The 21,902-nt window shown below is 42.7% G+C and overlaps 1 protein-coding gene across 1 annotated transcript; it reads right to left on the bottom strand.

Moving 5' to 3' along the window:
• Positions 1–552: 552 nt before the first annotated feature.
• LOC101161671 (tyrosine-protein phosphatase non-receptor type 2) lies at positions 553–20,982 on the bottom strand. Its single transcript, XM_004077607.3, has 9 exons — positions 20,777–20,982; positions 18,022–18,112; positions 17,831–17,931; positions 17,615–17,713; positions 15,083–15,220; positions 12,774–12,983; positions 7,028–7,192; positions 3,270–3,463; positions 553–1,843 (listed from the first exon to the last, which is right to left on the bottom strand). Exons 1-9 carry the CDS (start codon positions 20,831–20,833, stop codon positions 1,657–1,659), a joined length of 1,242 nt encoding a protein of 413 aa, XP_004077655.1. The 5' UTR covers positions 20,834–20,982; the 3' UTR covers positions 553–1,656.
• Positions 20,983–21,902: the final 920 nt, after the last annotated feature.

The raw sequence follows: 21,902 nt of genomic DNA, 5'->3' as shown, positions 1-21,902 counted from the left end.
ATGAATCCCGCTTTTCCATCTGGAAATCTGATGGACGAGTCTGGGTTTGGAGGTTGCCAGGACAACGGTACATTTCGGACTGCATTGGGCAGAGTGTGAAATTTGGTGGAGGAATTATGGTGTGGGCTTGTTTTTCAGGACTTGTTCCTTTAGTTCCAGTGAAATGAACTCTGAATGCTTCAGGATACCAAAACCTTTTGGACAATTCCATGCTTCCAACCCAGTTGGAAGCATGGAAGTGGGTTTGAAGTGGGTCCCTTCCTCTTCAAACATGACTGTGCACCAGAGCACAAAGCCAGGTCCATAAAGACATGGATGTGGATGAACTTGACTGTCCTGCACAGAGTCCTGACCTGAACCCCATAGAAAACCTTTGGGGAGGAGACTGAGAGCCAGGCCTTCTCCACCAACATCAGTGTGTGACCTCACCAATGAGCTTTTGGAGGAATGGTCCAGAATTCGTATGAATTTGACTTGAGACCAGTGAAAATGCAGGTGATCATCAGAACTGCTGTGAAGGCATTGGAATGCTGCAAACAAAGACACAATCACTTCCTTCTGTAAGGTTGCATTTAATCCAAGGTGCTTTGTTCCAACTTCTACATTAAACTATTATGGCTTTAGCCAAGTCTCTGTTATATGAAAAACAAGTTCATGGTACTAAAGAGTCTCACACACACAAACTAAAAAATAATATGACTACTATTTTGTAACATGGTTGCGAGTTGTATCAGAGATTCAAGAGATAATACATTCCACGTGATAAGAGTACAAGGCTTTATCACTGAATAGTTTGTTACCTTTAAAAAACTGTCAGCTTTGGTTTTTCTCAACAACAGAATAAACATTGGAGGGGGTATTGAACTTAGACAAACCCATCCAGTGGGTAAAAAATGAAAAGGGGCCTGGCAGCTTGTATACTGTACACAACAACCAATAGTCATATAAAAACAATAAAGACAGAAGTTGCTCATAAAGTTAAAGATAGCATTCAGGAAAAGTTTGGCAGGACAGTTCCAGAGGAGTAACTACTCACAAAAGAATCAATCTGGCCGTATTGAGTTGCCCTGCAAAATGTACATGGAAGAACAGATGGTGCTCAGGAAACCTGTAAATGTATAAATGTCTAAAAAAAAACAACAAAACTTTAAAAATAAACAATAATCCCAAAGTCGACCTCTTGGCACAGGCGTTGACCTGACATTTTTAATAGGATGGACGGCCAGCACAGATCATTTGGAAATGAAAATGTCAAACGTCCACAGAAGATCCATGCACATTTGAGGATTTCAAACAAAAAATGCAAAAACAATCCTTTCAGATTTGGTTCTGTTTTGTACTGCATCTCTAGTAAATTCCCAGAAAGACATTTTGTTATGATACAGTACATTTGTCAACAGGGAAGGGAGGAAAACCAACATGCTGGCACCAGGATCCTGAGAGGTCATCATTTTTGCTGAGATCTTGCACGTGCACACACATACACACACACACACACACGCACGCACACATTTGATCTAGTGCTTCTGCATTTTGACCTGAAGAAATAAATACCCTCAGTTCTGCTCATAATGCCATCTACATCTACATAGGAATAGTACCTAATCCCAGGTACTGGTGCAAAGGAAAAGTCAGTTTTAGCTGATCCAGATCATTTCACTGAAAGTACAGAAAACACAGCAGTCCAGCGACCACCGCTGCGCCCACACCAACATTGAGCAGCACTGGTTTCCAGGACTGCCACTTCTCTTGTTTCTTCTCTGAGTCGGTCAGTCTCTGTTTTATCTGCTGGACCTTCTGGGCCGTGCTTGCGATCCTCTCCTCTCGATGTCGCTTCCTCAAACTGAAATGATAGACACAGTTAAAACCTCAACCTCACAGGGGGGGGCTAAGGGATGATGTTCATTCACCCCAAAGCATAAAGACGCACACACAGGCTGTGTTGTGTTGTGGCGTCTGGTGCTGGTCATGCTTTAAACAGCAAAATGATAGCTTGACTACTGAAAATGTGTGAGGTTGATTGCTTAAGGTTTTCTTTAAATAATTAGAATTACCAACTAATGTGAAAGAAAATAAAAACAGTTCCTTGAAAGAACAACCCTCATCTCTGCCCTGCTGGATGCCCCCATCAGAATCATGTGACTGTGCTACAAGTCTGCCTGTTAATAAGAGCAAAATAAAGTTTCAAACCAAAGCCTCCAGGATATTTTCTAATGACTAGAAAATGTCTTACATTGAATATTTAAGTGTACAGGCAATTGCTGGTTTCAGAGGGATAAAGTACGGTGGCCTTGAAGATCAAATCACATCGACAAATCACTCAATGCAAAAGGATCAAAATTTAAAAAGAAAAAAAAGAAACATGTAACATTTTAGAAAACAAAAAAATCCAGAAACCAAAAATAATTTGAAAACAAAAGCAATTTCAAAGGAAATGTTAAAAAATATTTAAAAAATAAAGAAACTGGAAAAAATAGGTACAAAGGGACACCGACCACTGGATGAGGAGGTTTGAAGAGGGGAAGCAGGAGGACGTTTTAGCTGAAGTGTGGTAAAGAGTTGATCAGTCACAACTTTTGCAGTGGCTGTGGTCAGAAAGTAAAGAAATATCTTCCTTTGCATGACAATATGTTGTGTAGGACGATTTTGTCATGCAAAATAACTTTCTGTTGAAAAGCTGCAACAAACGTCATCATCCAGTCAGTGGTGTTCTCCAATACTTATTTTGTTTCTGCTTCTTAACATTTCATTTTTGATTTCTGAAACGTTTCCTTTTCATTTCGTTTCATTTTTGTGGAATTTTGGTTGGATTTTTAAAATACAATGTTTTTTATGATTTGTTTTGCTTTTTTAATTGTCATTGTGATCTTTAAAATGTTTCAGTGTTTGTGGATGTGATTTGCACTTCAGGGCCACCGTAGTGGCGAGTCAGGACAAAGATCTGATTAAAGAGAAGCCATTTACAATCATGGTTCTTCATCACTAAAACAAACATTTCATCAGGTTAGGGGGGGTTTGTGTGCATAAGTCATAATGTCCTTCATCCTTTTTGATTCCCAGCTTTGCTCTGATCTTAAACCTGGTTTAATCCTTTCACAGGGAAGGAAATTATGGAAGGGCAGTAAAATGAACTACACTTGAGATTCAAATAGTCTGGCAAGCCTTTGTTTGAACTCTAAAGTCCATCCTTTTGACTGAAAAGCTGAGAGATGCACTGAAGAAAGCCACGTTTCCTGATCCCTGCACTGCAAAAGACTGGAGCTACTTACAGCACATCCCCATCTGCTGGATGGTGATCTTGGCCTTCAGACTTGCTTGTTGAAAAACGGTCTCCTGTGTCTGTCAGTGAGCCCAGACATGGTCCATTGGGTCTGTTGTCGTTGAGGTTAGGTCGTGGAGGAGGTGGTGGAGGGGCCAGCTCTGGCTTCAGCTCTTTTTTCAAAAAGTTTTTGAGCATGGATTCCTGTGAGGGGCAATGGAACCAAAAACAAAAGCAGTTCAAATCAAAGCAACTGAAACCAAATCGGCTGCTGATCATCTTCACCGTGACCATCCTCACACTGGCATGCCTTTATTGGCAGTTACTGACATGCACGTGTTCTTAACCAGCTCATTGGCTTTGTGGTGGAGCGATTTGCAGGGTCGTGAGTTCAAATCCAGGCCGGGTCATACCAAAGACTCTAAAAATGGCCTCCCTGCTCGACACTCAGCATTAAGGGGTTGGATTGGGGGGTTAAGCCACCAAATGGTTCCCGAGCGCGACTGTGTCTGCAGCTCACCCCACTCAAATGCAGAGAGGCGTGTGACAGATAATGAGACTTCAACTTTAAGGCACGACAAAGTCAAGACGTTTGCTGCTGCCTCCCATCGCATGCATGAACAGGCCCTGCCCACTTACTGCATTTATGATGCTGGAACTTTGTACAGGTCTTGATACTGATCTCTAACCTGAATGTATGGCTTTCCAACTGAACTAGCTGGCAAAGTCTGCACAGTGGGTCTTAAACAAAAAATGGAACCACTTAGAGCTAGCTGAGTGACTGTGGAACCATGAACTGGACCCATTCTCGGTTTTCTCTGCGGGTTGACATTTGACCGTTTGCTTGATCTGATTGGAACTGAGGTTTTAGTTAGTCACAGTCTTTCCTAGGATTCTAGACTTGAGCAAATTCCAGCCTCTCCTTCTGGAAAAAAGCATTTGTTTTCTTGGTGGAATTCCAATGAAACAAATTTGAACTTCAAACCAGTTTAACAAACTGACAGGTCAGCCTTAATTAAGCCGATTTTCTACTTTAGAGTCTTTAAAAAACAGTTTGTCATGGCCCTCTAAGTCTTTGATGAATAAATATCATAATTTTATGATTCTTGCTTTCCATAAAAGTGCTTTCCATAAAAGTGAAAAATCTGGTTAATTTAGCTTAAAATTAATTTTACCTGCAAATAAATTGAACAGCAGATTGTACAAACACTTTAATCTGGAGTGCAAAAATTACCGTAATTTCCGGATTATAGAGCGCACCCGATTACAAGCCGCACCCATTCATTTTCACGTATTAAGCTTGCTTCTTACATATATAAGCCGCGTCAGTGTACAAGCCGCATACATTATGCAACATCGTCAGCCTGACAAAGAACGTCCCGACTCCCAGATTGGGTGCAAATGTGGGAGGAGTCTGCCTTGCGTCAGCTCATGAACTTGAATACGCCAGCATCTGCCAAACAGCATGGATGTCACTTCTGTTCACAAGTTCCTCAGTTGTTTTTTTTTTGTTGTTTTTTTTACTTATTGACAATTGAGGTATCATACATAAAATTACAAACAGTAACCATATAATCAACATTACATCCCTCAGTTATGATGAGGAAATTTACATCCGCGATTCCCCATTTCCCATGAGTCTTAGGGGCTAAAGGCGGGGCCAACGCCCGGTGTCGCCACACTATTGTACGTGTTTAAGAATGAGCAAGGAGCAGCGGTGGATGGAGGGGCGTATGGGAACAGCTCTCCTTCCGCTTGTGTCGCGGCAGCATTATGGAAGTACAAGGGCTGGTTAAAAAAAAACACACCAGTAAAATAAAGCAGCGGCGACTGAAAAGCGCGCGCCTCAGCGCGGCGCGTGCGTCAGAAGTTTCCTTCCACAACAAACACTGTTGCTCCGCGGACCCCTATGCTCTCTCCCATCTTCTCCGACACCCCTGGCCAGGGCGGCTCCAGGGAGGAGCGCTTCGTCCCCATTGCGCAGGTGGACGGAGCGAATCGTGTCTGTGCGGAGCAATCGGACTTAATACTGTACGTTTTGTGGATGAGGGGAGGATGTGTCGTTACGTGTGGGACCCTTCAGACTGCCATCGGTCCTGCAGCTCTATGTGAACGAGCAGCAGGAGGACATCTCTCCAGCTCACACGGGGGCTGTGGGCGGTGTGAGCTTTTCAAAGTAAAATTCCGCTCAGTACTTAGAAACCGTTAAAACGATCACGTCAATTTGTGTTTCCAGTCGTGTCCCGACAAAATAAAGGCTGATGTTATTCCCACATATTTACGTGCAGCCAAGCTGCAGATTGCAGCTTTTCCGTCAGCCAAAGCCGTTGGTGATGGTGGATTTTTTCACGCTGCTTTTAACGATTGCTTTTAACTTGAAAGCTGTGTCATACTGTAGTGGCGATCACGTGCACGTTGGGTCTAATAGCACCAAAGGATTCTGGGATAGGGCTGGGCATGCGTGTTTCTTTTTGTTGATCCATGACTGAAGTGTCTAAGACCTGAAGTCAACTCCATGCTGTTTGGCTGCTTAAAGTTGCGTCCAAACATAAATGACTTGTTGCTTGGAGTTGAGTGAGCATTCAACCCATGCTCTGAAACTGAAAATACGTTCATGGCGGCCGCCAAATAAATCCGTAAATAAGCAGAGTCACTGAATAAGCCGCAGGACTGTAAGCGCAGGACAAAAGTAGCGGCTTATAGTCCGGAAATTGCGGTATTGCTTTGTTTGAAACTTAAGTGCAAAATAATAAAGTTTTTACCTGATGTGCAGAATAAATGGTTGCTCATAGAAATAAACTTTTCAGAAACATAGGCATTCAAGCATTTTACAAACCAGAATGACAAAAAGAAATAAACCACCACAATTACATTTTGTTTATGTTTTAAACTGTTTTTAACTGGTTTGGATCAATGGGACATTTTTCCTGACACCAAGTAGCTTCTCTGCTTTCTGACAGGTTATCTCTATCAATGCTAGTGCAGGGCGCTGACAGCTATTTCCATGTCAGCCCCGCAGTCAGCCCCAGAATGAGCGCTATAGCGCTACCAAAGACGGCAGCTTCATATTCTTTCCACACGTGGCGGTGGTGAATTTTTAAAGAGCTTGTGAGATTTGTGGTGTTAAAGCTTGACCTTTTTTCCCTCTTTGTGACACTTCTGTCGAACAGATTTTGGAAACCGCGAGTGAGTCGTTGGTCTCAGACACGGTAAAACTAGCCCACACGGCTGAGTGCTGCGCCATGTCGCAGACAGAGCTCCCTGGTGCAGGCGCTGAGACGTGACGTCAATTTCGCGGGTTAAACGCTACAGAAGCTTGCAGGATGGGCGTGGTGAACAGACAAGTTGTACGTACCCGTGCTGACAAGCAAATGCAGAGTGGTGAGAAAGCGACGGCAGTTAAAGTTTTTAGTTATCGGTCCATTTTAGCTTTATTTTTTTTTCTCATTGTAATTATCGGCAAGACGTCACACTGTCCACTATAATTATCGGTAACCGATTATATCGTGCAACCCTAATTATATTTGTGTCTCTTACAATTCAGGGCCTACTGACAACAGTACTGTCCCATTCTCAAGACCAGGGGGCGGTGCTATGGAACACCTCTGCAGGGGCCAGCTGCCAGTGTCTGGGGAAGGCAGCAGCTGACAAAAGAGCCACATGAACTCTGGCGCATCCCAAATGCTGTGAGAAGGCCCTTAGCGTCCTTCCAGCACGTCACTCAGGTTTACCACTAACTAAACAGCTTACGCTGTTTTTCCAGCTCACCTGTGATGTACAGTCATCCTTCAGAATGAGCTTGGCTCCCTCAATAACAGCCATGTAGGAGAAGCGGAGCTGGTCGGCAGTCTGGATCAGACCCATGCGATATTTCCTCATGTCTAGTAGCACCTTCTGAATGTCCACTGAAGACGGGTTTTTCCTCTTGTCCATCTGCAAATCAGATCAATGTGTTACTTAGTTAAAACTTTATTTTTCCAGGTAGGTCACTGAGAACAATTTCTCATTTACAACAACGACCTGAGTTTGCAGCCACAATACAACAGAATGACAATGCAATACAAGTTCCATACAAATAAAACAGGACATAATTCCACATCAGTATTTACAATAAAAAGTCTAAAGGAGGCACAAAGTTGATGCTTACAAAAAAGATGAGACCAATAAAAACATTTAAACACATCTGGATTCATCACAAACCACATCTATTAAAGATGTCAGCTAAGCAGACCAAGGTATGCAACTTCTAGGTTTTCTGCAACTGATTCCAGTCATGCGGGCAGAAAAAAAGAAGGAGGAGCAGCCCAGGGTGGAAGGAACTCTGGGTACAACCATAGTGAGAAAATCCCTAGAACGCAAACTATGAGTACTGGTAGATGTTAAGGAGGGAACTAAGGTTATATGGAGTTTTGCCAATCAGTCTTGTAAATGAAACAATAGGAACAAACCGCCTGCAAGAGTGGAGCAAAAACCATTTGACAAACTCGTATAAATCCCAGTGATGGGTATTAAAGGGAGCAGCAGAGACAAAACAAATACAAGTGTGATACAATTTATGAAGGACAGATTTTGAATCTGATCTGTAGATAATGTCACTATTTTCCAAGAAAAGTAGGACTGTCATTTTTACCAAATTATGCTTTCATTTATATAGATGGTAAACAAAGTTGGAGCCCTGACGGACCCCCCCGTGGTTGCTGGGAGTGCAGAAGATTGGTAGCCAGGCTTAAGCACAAATTGTCCACGATCAGTGATGTAACTTCAATACGATGGAGCCGGTTAAGCAACACTGAGTGGTCGACAGAATCAAAGGCTTTAGCCACGTCAACAAACACAGTCACACAACACTCCCTATCAATGGCACAGATGACGCCCTTCAGCCCTTCCAAAGTTGCTGAAATACAACTTAGACCACTTCAGAAATCGGACTGTATGGAGGTCATAATATTGTGAGTTAGAAAAAAGGAATTAGTTGTTTGTTAACCAGTTTTTCGAAGACCTCAGATAAACAGCCACTGCCACTAGGCCCAGGCTTCACCTGCCGCCACCAGGCCCAGGCTTCACCTGCCGCCACCAGGCCCAGGCTTCACCTGCCGCCACCAGGCCCAGGCTTCACCTGCCGCCACCAGGCCCAGGCTTCACCTGCCGCCACCAGGCCCAGGCTTCACCTGCCGCCACCAGGCCCAGGCTTCACCTGCCGCCACCAGGCCCAGGCTTCACCTGCCGCCACCAGGCCCAGGCTTCACCTGCCGCCACCAGGCCCAGGCTTCACCTGCCGCCACCAGGCCCAGGCTTCACCTGCCGCCACCAGGCCCAGGCTTCACTCTGTGTGGATGATTGAGCTTCTCATCCCATCTCAAGGGAGCGCCCAGCCACCCTTTGGAGGAAGCTCATTTGAGCCACTTGTATTCAAGACCTCATGCTTTAAGTCATGACCCAAAGCTTATGACCTTAGGTGAGTATTAGAACAAAGCTTGATCTGTAAATGTAGAGCTTTGGTTTCTGGCTCAGCTCTCTCTTCACCACAATGGACTAGCACAGAAACTGCATACAGCGGATGCCGTTCGAATCTAAAGGCCCGTACACACCGGGACGAATATTCGCCAGGCGTTATTCGCCACGTTTTTTGTGTTCACACCCAGGCGATTTTCGCTGACGATGAGCCGAGTGAACATGGAATTTCATTCCCTGACATTAGATGGCGCTTTATGTAAAACAGAAATACTCCTGTACAAAAGGTGGCGCTGCGCAACTTTACGCTTCTTAAAGTCGCTTTTCACTCAGAAGAAGAGAGCAAGTATTTACGCGCTTGTCAGAATAATACAAAGAAAGCATGAATATTTCAAGCACCAGTAGCTCCAACTGGTGCTTGGTTCGGGGATATTTTAGAATGTCCGTCATTATTTCTTCGCGGCTGTGTAGATGCAACTCGGCGTCTATCTTCTTCACTGGTATGTGTGCTCAGCAAGGCAGTTTTGTATTCGGGCGCCCCCAAGTTGTGTTTTACTGTAACTTCAGAGGCTCCAGACACGTGTGCAAAAGCGCCATTCTCATTGGTCGAATAGATTTCGACGCGACACGTCCAAAAAAAAAAAAAAAAAAAACGAACCCGAGGCGTTTTTCTTTGACGCTTTGACGCGTGGCGTTTTTTTGCGTCTGTGTGCACACTCTCATTGGTGCCCTTTGTTTAGTCACGAGGCGTTAAACGTCGGTGAAAATCGCGCACGAAATTCGTCCCAGTGTGTACGGGCCTTAATGTTACCACTAGCACCAATATGCTTCCTGAAGCTTTGATACACAAAGGCCTGGCAGGAGGAGACTAATGTCTGATGTTCTTTATTCTCTAACAAAGATTTGGTAGCAAATGAAAGAGCCATGTTCAAATCCCAGTTTAACAAACTGTGTAGTAAAAACAATCAAACAACAAAACACAGTGAAAGCACCACCTTTGCTCAAAGAATGCCATTGCACAGCTGTAAGGTTCACTTGTATGTATGAACATCTTTCAGAGCAGCAGCCTGGGTCACACAGCACAAATGAGTACAGATTAAATACCAATAAAACACCCCCCACCAAACCAGAATAATTTCCTATGTTGAGATGTTTAAGGGTAAAGCATCAACCAATTTGGATAAATAAAGAAAGACATCAGCACAGCCAAGTCTCAATACAGTGATAAAGTGTTTCAGTAGTATGAACATAAGTCAAGCTTTCTAAAATTAAAAGTCATCTCAGGTCAAAATCGCAGCAGCTGCTGATCCTTTCAGTGCTCTGAACTAGTTCCAAACAAGGACATCCATAATCGTTTCTGAGGAGGCGATCTGCGTGGGACCTCCCTTTACGGTCAATGTTGCATGACAGCAATTGAGCTGGTCAAAGCCTGAAAGAACATCCTGCTCCGTCAGTGTGGCGTCAGATTTCTTTCAAAACTCGCATAAGAAAAACGAACCTGTAGCGCTGGAGTAAAATGTTTTTTTGTGTGTTTTTACACTGTATTGTGTTCTGGATATTGACTGGCTGTAGATCATTGTCAATCGATCTCCTCTATGCTGTGTCTCCTGCACAGAATGTGTTCAGTTTGTCAAATGTGCATACGTATTCAATCCTGATCAGACCTTTGTTATCAATCCATAATACGCAGGACTCTTCTTTGAAAATTTGAGTTTCAAATTCTCATTGGGGGTCCCATATATGGTCTTTCAACGTCTAACAATCCATCAATCCAAGAAGACTTTATGTTTGGAGGAAGTACTTAAGATTATAACACAATTTAATATTTTTAGTCTTTTAATTATCGATCAACTGGTTTCAATTAAAAGTGAAAGAAAGGAAGAATATAGCAATGTAGCAGAAGAGGACAAATAAAAACTTTATTTTTACATTTTTCGTTCTTATATAACTGCTATTCGTTATTTTGCTTTTTTCATTTTATTTCCCAGCTAATGACTAATCCGCGATGATCCAGTATAAACTGAGGGAAGTGACTTTAACAAAAAAGTAACAAACAAAATAGAAAAGAAGTGTAGTCTGCTCCCGCACTTAACTAGCGAAGTGGACCGGCGGAGCGCGGATTTACAGCTTTGTGTTTGATGGGAGGGGGGGGGGGTACATGAGCGGTATATGTGGGAGATTTAAGACTGCGATCCGTCCCGCAGCTCAAGGGGTACAAGCAACCAAAATCAGAACCGGGTCTAAGTGTGTGTCTGAGCTGAGCACAGCTCGGATCGTCAGCAGACACAGCGGTTTGAGCTTCAAAGCAGAAATGTCGCTCAGTCCTTAGAAAACATTCAAACAATGACGTGGATTTGTGTTTCCAGTCGTGTCCCGACTAAATAAAGGCTGATGTTATTCACAGCATGCAGTGCCACCCAAAGCTAATGTTGTTAGCCCGTGTTAGCATACTGCTAATCCTGGCTACGTTCAGAAAAAGCACTGACCACACGGATTAAAATTCAAATGATGAGCGAACAGGTGTTTCATAATAACCGTAACATTATTAAAAGCACGTTTAGAAGATCATCTCGTATTTTACAGAGCTGACATGTCAATGTATATAGCCGCTCGGCGCTGTTTAACATTGTTTTGTATTGAATTGTTACATTCAATAAAGTTTGAAAAAAAAAGCCGCTCGGCGGAGTTTATATCCTTCCGGTTTTCAAACCCTACTGCGCATGTGCGAATGATTTATTCCGACGGAAAGTGTGACCTTAGTGAACGTTTTTATATTCTGAAAACATTTTTCTGGGCCCATCTACACGGTTGGATTCTAATCCGACCATTGATCCCATCAAGATATTTTGTACATGTAACCGCGGCTTATGGCGTCGACTCGCAACGTGGCGGGGGCGTGGCATCACGATGGTGGTCTCTCCATCGGGATGTCAGTCACCCATCACGATGGACGAAGATATCGTCCATCGGCACAACCCTACTGCACGCACTCTCTCCTCCCTGAGGGGCAGTGGGGGTGCGCATTCATGTTGTGTGTTACGGAGGAAGGAGAACAATTATAAAAGAAGGCTTCCCCCAGAATAAATGCTATCAACTCTTTATTAACCCGTCCGAGCAGGGAAGTGAACCCTGAAGGAGGATCCGCCTTCGGCCCTGGAGAAGGTCTCCTCCGCGCTTGTGACCACGGTCGGAAAGGGAAAAAAAAACATCGCGGGAGAGGTTGAACACCATGCTCGGCCATTTTGCTGGAAATTTTTTCAAAAACCGCCCGGTTGTGATAAGAGTCCACAACAAAACAACAAAAGGCACACGTAACAAAGCGTCCTCCCTTCTCCTCAAACACGGTTATTAATCCGGCTGCTCTGCTCAGAGACACAGTTCGCTTGGTCCACCGGCACCCGAGTCCAGACCGTGCAGCGTCCAGACATCTCGGGGCACAAAGCGCTTCTCTCCCGCACCCCCCTCGTGAGGGGTGTAAGAGAGGGGATAGGTGAAGAACCAGCGGGGCGAGGGCGGGGCGAGGGCGGGGCGAGGCCGGAGCGGCGCTTAGCACCAGGCGTCTGCAGAGCAGTTGGTCGGTCCTGTTTGAGCTCCAAAGCTTTCTCTGGAGCGAAACACCGTCTATGCATGACGGTAAACCAGAGCAGTAGTGACACACGATCGGAATGAACAGTTACATGAACAACGATCGGATCAACAATCGGCATAACCCACCTATCTCGATTGGAAACAAATTTTGATCCGGACGAGTCTGATCGGGGCAGAGTCTTCTGAACGGCGTGTTTACATGACACATTTTCCTTCCGATCAGGCGTTCTTTCCGATTACTTTTGTCCATGTAAACACAGATGGTGACGTACGGGTCGGATTCATATGACCTGGCTGTTCAGACGGCAGTGGCATTTCAAAAGATCGGATACGTTTTGGATTCAGGACCACATACCCTTGGATTCAGGACCACATGTCCAAGTGGCCTGAATTGGGTCGTTTCAGCCTGCAGTGTGGACGTAGCCTTAAACTCAAATTTTAGTTAGCCAAGTGTCCCTCTTTTTTTTTTTCTTACCAGGACAAGGCAGGTATCCACCAAGGCGAACGTCCCGGAGCGTCCGATTCCTGCGCTACAGTGCACCACTGGGGGCCCATGATCCGTGCTCAGAGAGCCCGATTCCCGCACTTTAAACAGGAAGTTGAGGAAAGAGGCGGGAGATTCGGGCACCCCAAAGTCAGGCCATGTGGTGTAGTGAAAGTGATAGATTTCTCTCCGCTCCATAGTCTACAGGAAAAAAAAGGAAAAAACAGGCATGACTGAAGAAACGTATTGACAATGTTGCAATATAATGTTGATTTGGAAAGAAAAATTGAAATCTACTAAATCAGTTCTCACACAGACTGGCCCTTACACATGCACACATGCACGCACGCACGCACACATTACAACAAACATGGGTCTTTCGTATGAAGGGTCTTTGAAGTTGTCTAGCATAAGCCTGCTTCAAACTTTACAAATAACATTTCTGATTTTCTTCAAAATCCTTCAACTTGTAACATTTATTAATTTTATAGAACTTCATAAAAAACAAAACTTAAAAAGCATCTCATATATGGAGTTGATTAGAGGACTCGTGCTTGCATTTGGAAGATTTCGCTGTGAACAGACAACATGCGGTCAAAGGAGCTTTCCATGCAGGTGAAAGGAGCCATCATTAAGCTGAGAAGACAAAAAAAACATGCCAGAAATTGCTACAGTAAAAGTAGATACAGAGGATACACTGCAAGATGCAAGCCACCCAAAAGCCTCAAGAATAGGAAGGCTAGATTGGACTTTGGTAAAAAGCATCTCCAAAAGCCAGCACAGTTCTGGAAAAACATTCTTTGGACAGATGAAACCAAAATCAACCTCTACCAGAATGATAGCAAGAGAAAAGTATGGAGAAGGCGTGGAGAAGCTCATGATCCAAAGCACACTACATCATCAGTAAAACACTGTGGAGGCAGTGTGATGGTCTGGGCGTGCAAGGCTGCTAGTGGCACTGGGACACTAGTGTTTATTGATGACGTGACACAGGACAGAAGCAGCCCAATGAATCCTGAGGTATTCAGAGACATACTGTCTGCACAGATCCAGGTGAATGCAGCCAAACTGATTGGGCGGCGTTTCATTATACAGATGGACAACGACCCAAAACATACAGCCAAAGCAACTCAGGAGTTTATTAAAGCAAAGAAGTGGAATATTCTTGAATGGCCAAGTCGGTCACCTGATCTTAACCCAATTGAGCAGCATTTCACTTGTTGAAGACTAAACTTCAGACAGAAAGGCCACAAACAAACAGCAACTGAAAGCCACTGCAGTAAAGGCCTGGCAGAGCATTCAGAAGGAGAAAACCCAACATCTGGTGATGTGCATGAGTTCAAGACTTCAGGCTGTCATTGCCAACAAAGGCTTTTCAGCCAAATATTAGTAATGACCATTTTGTTTTCAGTTATTTCATTTGTCCAATTACTTACGAGCCCATGAAATGAAGGGATTGTGTTTAAAAAATGCTTAAGTTTTTCACATTTTTCTGCAATCTTTTTGTTTAACCCATGGAATAAAAGCTAAAAGTCTGCACTTCAAGGCCATCTGAGTTGTTTTATTTAAAATTCACTGTGGAAATGTACAGAAACAAAATTAGAAAGAATGCGTCTCTGTCCAAATATTTATGGTCCTGACTGTATATCCATACACATATATAAATATATACATATACATGTATTCAAACATGAACACAGACGTGTTCTGTTCACAGATGCTTTTGTAGAACTCGTCAAAATAAATAAAACCGATTTGTGAACATTCGTGCTCTCCATAATGAGGTCAAGAAAAACTTTGCAGCTCCTCCCACACGTGGCAGGAGCATCAGGCAAATAAACACTTTTGGACACACCTCATGCAGCAACTGTGACGTATGTTCAAACACGACAAATATGAATTTGTGGCGCGAATTGCGTTGGGTGTGAACAGAGAATTGTTTGTAATAATGCGTGGGGGGTGGGATTCCCGAACTGCGGCTAGTGATCCCCAGAGATCACGGATCATCGGTGATCCATTGCACCCCAAGCCTTTACAAAAGTCTTTAGGGACAACTGGATGGGATATTGGAGGAGGGAGACGTAAATGTGCTGAGTCCGCATTTCAGTTTACTCGTCAGTCCACACCAAACACAGACAGGAGGCTTATGCTGCCATTCAAGTGACACAGAGGGAGTTCTGCCAAGCAAACATAATTTATCGTCTCCCTCATCACTGCTTGAAATAGAAACAAAGAAAATCCCCTAACAAAGCACGACTTCTGACTGGAGAAGAGCTCTGTTGTTTCAACCTGGTGCTCACCTTTGTGTTGTGCAGTTCCAGAACCCTGACAGTAAAATAGGATTGGTCCTCCTCTGAAAGCAGTTTCACAACAAAGCCGGTGTCTGTGAACGACATCTGGGACTCTTCTTTGGTGGGCCAGTACTGGGCACACTTTTCCTGTTAAGACACAACATGACTGCCTCACTCTAGAGCATTCTTTAGTGTGCTAAATGTAATAGATTATCATATATATGGATATAGTTTACTCCGAAAGGCTTAAGAAAAGCATGATACAGACCATTTAAATTAAATATTAGACTTATAGTGGTTAGTTTACATTATTTTACATATGCATGCTCCTGTAGTAGGGCTGCACGATATGAGGAAAATCTGCAATTTGCGATTTTAATGATCAATATTGCGATGACGATATAACTTGCCAGTAGCGGTTTTAGGCATGGGCAATACGGGCAATTCCCTTGGGCGCAAATTTCAATGGGGGGTGGTATCCCCGTGCTTGGAAGAAAAGAAAAATTGCGCCACTATTGGTTTTCTATTATTTCAGACATTGGAACGGCCTGAAACCAGCGAATGGCGCCCCTGCAGCTGCACACGCTCCTGTCTCAGAGAAAGAAAAGGGGAGGGGTAGTGGGTGCAGGCTGCGAGGAGCGCAGCCTTGACAACGCAACACCTGGATCATTGCGTGCCGTTGCATCACTGATCTCATGTTAATGTCATTATTTACTAACTATCGTAGATATTTCTATGCCGTGTCTTTTCTGTGGTTTAGTTGGTGTCAGTATTTAACAGAAAGACAGTAGGTAAGGCAGGAAAACAGCTGCGCTTTTTGAGATCATAAAGAAACAATTATTTGTTTATGAATGTTTTAAGGTTTTTTGGAGGATTTTTACTGTTGGTGTTGCACAAAATTAGAAAAATTCCAAATAATTTTTGGAGTAATCCCACTGATGAGTTCTATGATTTAGTATTTAATATTTTAAGACCTGAAAATTATATTTACAATAACAGGTTTTTTAAAAAAAGTCAGATCCCTCTGATCCATTTCACAAACACACACAGGACATCACAAACCAAGAAATGAACGTCTTGATAAAAATGATGCCAGGAGTCAAGCGCTAAAAAAATAAACAAAAGAGCAAAGTAAACGGAATGATTTGATTTGTTTCTTATTATTAAAATGTTCAGGCTGTTTGATTTCTTCTGCATCATGATCATATTTGTATAATTTTGACAGAAGATATTTTTATGGAGAGCAAAATACCAAACATTATTTAAGGTCTAACTTGATTTATTCTGGATTAATATTCCTGTCAGTTTTTATTCATATTTATGCTTGTTACGTGCCGAGTCTTTTGGGGTGGATGAGCTTTCTTCTTGTTTTGGGTTATTAATTATGTTAATTGAACGCGGTGGTATCTGGGGGGGCGATCGGCCCATCTCCTTTCTTCTAGGTTGGACGTCATTGCCTCGTCGTCCTGGTTGGCCTGTCACTCCATCTACAGCGTCGGCCCCGCCCCTCTGCACTGGAGGCACGGACACATAAGCTGACGTGGCCCAAGCACCAGGGCGGCTGACTCTTCAGCTCGCCCTGGTGCTTGGGCCAACCAGTTTTAAAGGTTTAGCTTTAGTGTGTTCAATAAATGTTTATCTTGTTCGACCTAAAGTGTGTCTTGAATTGAGGCCCCCTGCGCGACTGAGTTTGACACCCCTGTAGCATGAGTTCTAAAATTCATACCTCTTGTGTAAAATGTTAAATAAAGAGCGACAAAAGGATGTTGTCAAATTTGTACGTGTGCGAGGGGGGGGGGGTTACCCGCCCAGGGAGTAAGTTAGTGTAGACCCGCCACTGTCACTTGCGATTTATGAACAAATGAGTCACTAGAACTTAAATAACATTCCAAATGCCCATCATCTACAGAGGAGGCGAACATCTGACATAAAAGAGCTCCATCTGATTGGTCGAATGCATAAAGGGATTTATTTGATTCGTTAAATACGTCAAGCTGCCATAAGATTGTTTTACCACATTTAAAGTAACCATTTACTGCAATTTCGCCGTCTTTTGCGATATGCATATTGCACAGCTTGATATCGCGATAACGATAAATTTGCAATTTATTGTGCAGGCCTATCTGGTAGCATTTTAGAATTCACCTTTTTCCCCTGCATAAGACTAACTGCATTTCAAATAGTAAAAAAAAAAAAAAAAGGTTCTCTTTTTTAGAAAATTACTTCACTTAGTTTAATTTGCTTTAGGAAAAAGTAAAGATTTAAAAATCCAATCCCTCCTTCAAATTCAAGTGATCATAAACGTCCCTGTTAGATATCACTGTCGTGGTGGATGACTTTTCACTGGGACGGAGCTGCCAATTTTTTTGTTGCCTTTTAAAATGTTTTGTGTAAAGATGAGTTGTTGTTTGAAACATCTGGTCATAGTGTGAAAACTACCAAGGTCAAAACATCCAGAATGTTTTGGGTTTCCTGAAACATTTTAGTGCGGAGGCAACTCAAGAAAAACCAATGAGCATCAAGACGCTGAAGTGAACTCACAGATCCTTTCTCTATCACTCTGTTGAGCATGATGACAGCTTTGGAGCGTTGCTCCCAAATCATCAGCCAAAAATGGCCACAAGTGTAACACAAAGGCCCCTGTCAAAACAAAAAAACAACAAATAAAACAAACCATACGTTAACAACATTACAATGCATTTGATGCAAGCAGGAAAAAGCGAGCAGTAAGCCCTAAATATTCAGAACTCTTCATACCTGAGACAGGATGTAAGATCTTTGGGCTTCTTCTTCTGTGACTAAACTTGCATTGATGTAGTCATTTTCTGAGTCTTTAAGTGTCACCCGACTGTGATCATCTAGAATCCGGGATCAGAGGTCACCTTCAATTAAAGTCATGCCATTACTCAGCAAACATTTCATCTTTACAGCTTGGTCCTACAACTCACAAGGGCTGACATCTCTGTAGCGGTTCAGATTTTTGTTCTCTGGGAGTTTGGCCACTTTGTATGGATGTTCACTGGCCAGGTTGCGGATCTCCTGTTGCAAAAAGGAAGATATCATTAGTTCTTTAACCATAACAAAGATGTGTACGATGTGGAGAGTAAACGCATCTGCTTCACTGAAGTGGATCCGGTAGAAATAGCAACTTGAACACCACCAATGAAAGACGTGCATCATTCAAAAACACAGTAGTCTGGATTAGGCAGAGCTGCTCAAATTTGTTTAGACCACAGGTGTGGAACCTGAAGCTCCAGAGCCTTATGCATCCTTTAGCCATCTATTGTGGGTATTTGGCTTTGGGGGAAAAGCTAATTATTCAAATAAACATTGGGTTTGTAGTTGTAGCTTATTTGTTTTAGTTAAGTTTTGTGGTAACAGGTTTAATTTATTGTTTACACACGTCATTCATTTTTCTAATCCGTTTGTGCCTTTCGGGGTTACAGGGCTACCAGAGTCCTGGGTGAAGGCTGGGGACATCCTGGACAGTTCGCCAGTCTGTCACAGGGCCACAATCACACACCCATTCACACCCATGGGCTATTTAGAGCAGCGTTCGAAAAAAGCTGTTATCCAGTTATCCAACCAAAAATGAACCTGATGGTTGTCCGTGTGACAACCTGGTCTTTTATTCAACATTTTGAAATTTTTCGACTATTTTTCAAGGTTCAAGTGTTAGTTTTTGGCAACCTCTGAATTGCAGCAAATTCTTTCCACCGACAAACGAAGTGCGTGCATGCTAGCGAATCCGTTCTGTTTCTACATGTGCACTATACATAATAAAACACATTCATAAAACACTATAACTTTCACTCATAACAGAACAGACTGACATGAGCTGGAAAAAAAAAAACATTTTTCCATGGGATTGATATGATATTCTAAATTTTAACAACAGTCTTTGTATTTTCTATTCTTTAATCAACAATTATCAAAACCAAAGAAAAAAAAAGAACCAATATATTTAAATCTGTGTAAAGATACTAGTTATAAAGATATTAATTTCAAGTTTTTGGCAATACTTTGCGTAACCAGATGCTTCAATATTTAGTAAAATGTTTGTTTTTAATATTTAAAGAGTTTTTTAAATGTCCATCATAAGAGGCAGTTGGTATAAGATGTATAGAATAAATAAAGATGTAGGTACTGACATCTGAGTAGGTTTCGTTGCTATTGAATATTAGCATCGAAGGACAACCAAAAATTGGGGAGAACAACCAAATATTACTTGCCAGATTTTTTTTACCTCATTTCTAACGCTGTAGAGTAACCACTTCACCTATGAAAAGCATGGTTTTGGACGTGTTGACTTATTTTAATTGAAATTTTGATTCCACACCAATGCTGACATTTTTATATTTGACAATAGACAGAGTGAAATGATAACAGCACACCAACGTTATAATGATGAAAAATGCCATGTCTGATGAGAATTTTGGGGATTTTTAATTCAAGTAAATCTGCTGCAGCAGGAGGACATTATTTTGACACGCTGTATTTTATTTGGAAAGGAACTTGTATGTGATGCTGTCAAAAATAAAAAAAGTTAAAATAAGAAAAAACCTAACTGTTATAAATCAATTATTATAGATGTCTAAAAGCTAAATTTTATGAATGAACAGCCACAAAACACAAATAAAGTGCATTTTTCTAAACATTGGGGGGGATTTGGCGGCGGTCTGTAAAAAACTGGACCAAATGTGTCTTTTAGGCTTAAAAGTTGCAGACCCCTGGTTTAAACAATCAGTTGTAGGAGTAATAATGGTTTATGTTACTCAAGCATTATTGGAGTGTACTGTAGGAGGAGGGGGGGTCTAAGGGCAGAGATGCCCAGTTATTTTAGTCTGTTTAGCTCAGCTTTCATCAGCTATTGTATTTTAAAACAGATTTGATGTATTGTACAATGAGTGAAGCCAGTTAAGACAACTGTGTTGTAATATTGGGCTATTTAAATAAGACTGAATTGAATTTAATTGAATTTATGTTACACCTACTATGCACAAGAGTTATTTAAATTATGTGGAAAATAGTCTAGAAACGCAGTTCTAGTAGTAAATGAAAAAACAGACAATAAAATTACTTTTATTTAAACAGCTCGAACACATTTGCTAATTGAAACCCATCAAATTCAATAGTAAAAACTCAAGCGTCCACGTGAAAACAGTCGATTTTAGTGTAAGAAGAATTATTGGTTTGACAGAACAGTTTCCTGGAACTGCTCAGCGCTGGAAGAACGATCAGCTGTAAAATCTGTCCAGGATCTCTGACGTGTTTCACTTCCTTCCGAGTTACCAGATCATCAGAAATGTCTAGGGCACAAAACCATAAAAAATAAAACAATTGGTACTGTGCTCGGTTTGCAGCACCACAGCTGGCGCTGAACGGCACGCGCTTTCTGTAAAAGTTCTAATGAGTTCTGAGAAACTGCAGTTGACGTCCGCGAGCGTCATCCAGCCTGAGCTCGCACGCGCAACTGCTACGGAAGTCAGTCACAGACTTAGTTTAAGGCAGTTTGCTAGGCTCGCGTGGCCGCTTCAAAGCCCCACTAAGGCGGCCAGAAACGCCAGAAAACACCGAGAGCACGAGGACGAACGCGTCCAAACCCTCGGGTTGTGACAGAAGGAGAAAGACACGCGCATAGAAAGAAAGAATCAGGTTAGCTTAACAAGCTAGCTTCGAGTCGACACAGGAGGCCCGACTTACATTGTAAAGGTTTTGCCATCCCGCCGATGAATCGATATCTTGAAACTCTTCCTCCATTTTGAAGAAGAAAAAAAAAATCAAAACCAAGAAACCAGCAAGGCAGTCGCAGGCTGTTCAGCGCCTCATGTTGCTCCGGTAGCCATCTGCTCGGCGGTATGTGTGTGACCCTGGAAGCCCTCCGGGAGTGTGACGCGCGCGGACCGACTTGGGTTGCCAGTTTTTGAAGCACTTTTACACATACGGTTCCGCTTCCGCTCACCTCCACCAGCACACGGCTGCGCTGCCGTTCACACTGGGAACAGTTACTTTGGGCCTTATACTAAACATGTGCGTTTATATAAATAACAGCAGATAATGTATTAAGATTCAAAAGATTCAAGATTTGTTTCATTGTCAATCCACACGTAGTATTTTCAGAGAAATACACAGGTGAGAGAGGTTGTTTCTCACTAGGATGACAGTGCAAAGAAAGAAGCAAGCAATAACATGACAATCAAAGAATAAAATTTGCAATACAATAAGATAAATAGACTTAAAATGAAATAGAGAGCAGCATTCAGTGTGACTGTGCGTTTGGCAGTCTTATTTGTGTGTGTGTGTGTGTGTGGGGGGGGGGGGGGGGTAATCCTTTGGGTCTTATGCAGAGTGGAGTTTGTGAGAGCATGAATGGATGAGGAGGACAGTCCTTTCAGCCTGTGGGAAGAAGCTTTTTAGCATCCTGCTGGATCTGCAGCTGATACTCCTGAACCTCCTCCCAGATGGCATGAGGGAGAACAGTCCATGGGAGGGGTGCTGGGGGTCCCTGATGATGGAGGGTGCTCTGCGTAGTCAGCACTACTCATATGGCTCATCCAGGATCAGGAGAGGTGCACCAACGATCTTGCTTAAGATTAGGAAGTGGAATGACATCCAATATTATTAGACCTCATGTTCTTGATTTATCAGAGATAGTTACCAACAACGTTAGACTCTAGTGTCGGGGTCTGCAACTGGGAAAGAGCCTCTTGGGCTGATTTCTCTCTGATCAAAATCCTACAGGAGCCGCAGTTTTACTTCTCCTTTTAGGAAAAGATATCACAGCTCTGTATTTATGCTACTGTTGCTGTTGTGCTAAATATTAGGGGGT

Source organism: Oryzias latipes, chromosome 16 (assembly GCF_002234675.1).
Source record: "Oryzias latipes chromosome 16, ASM223467v1".
Taxonomy (NCBI): Eukaryota; Metazoa; Chordata; class Actinopteri; order Beloniformes; family Adrianichthyidae; genus Oryzias; species Oryzias latipes.
The sequence above is the reverse complement of the archived record's forward strand: the minus strand, read 5'-3'. Positions and strand labels throughout refer to the sequence as shown.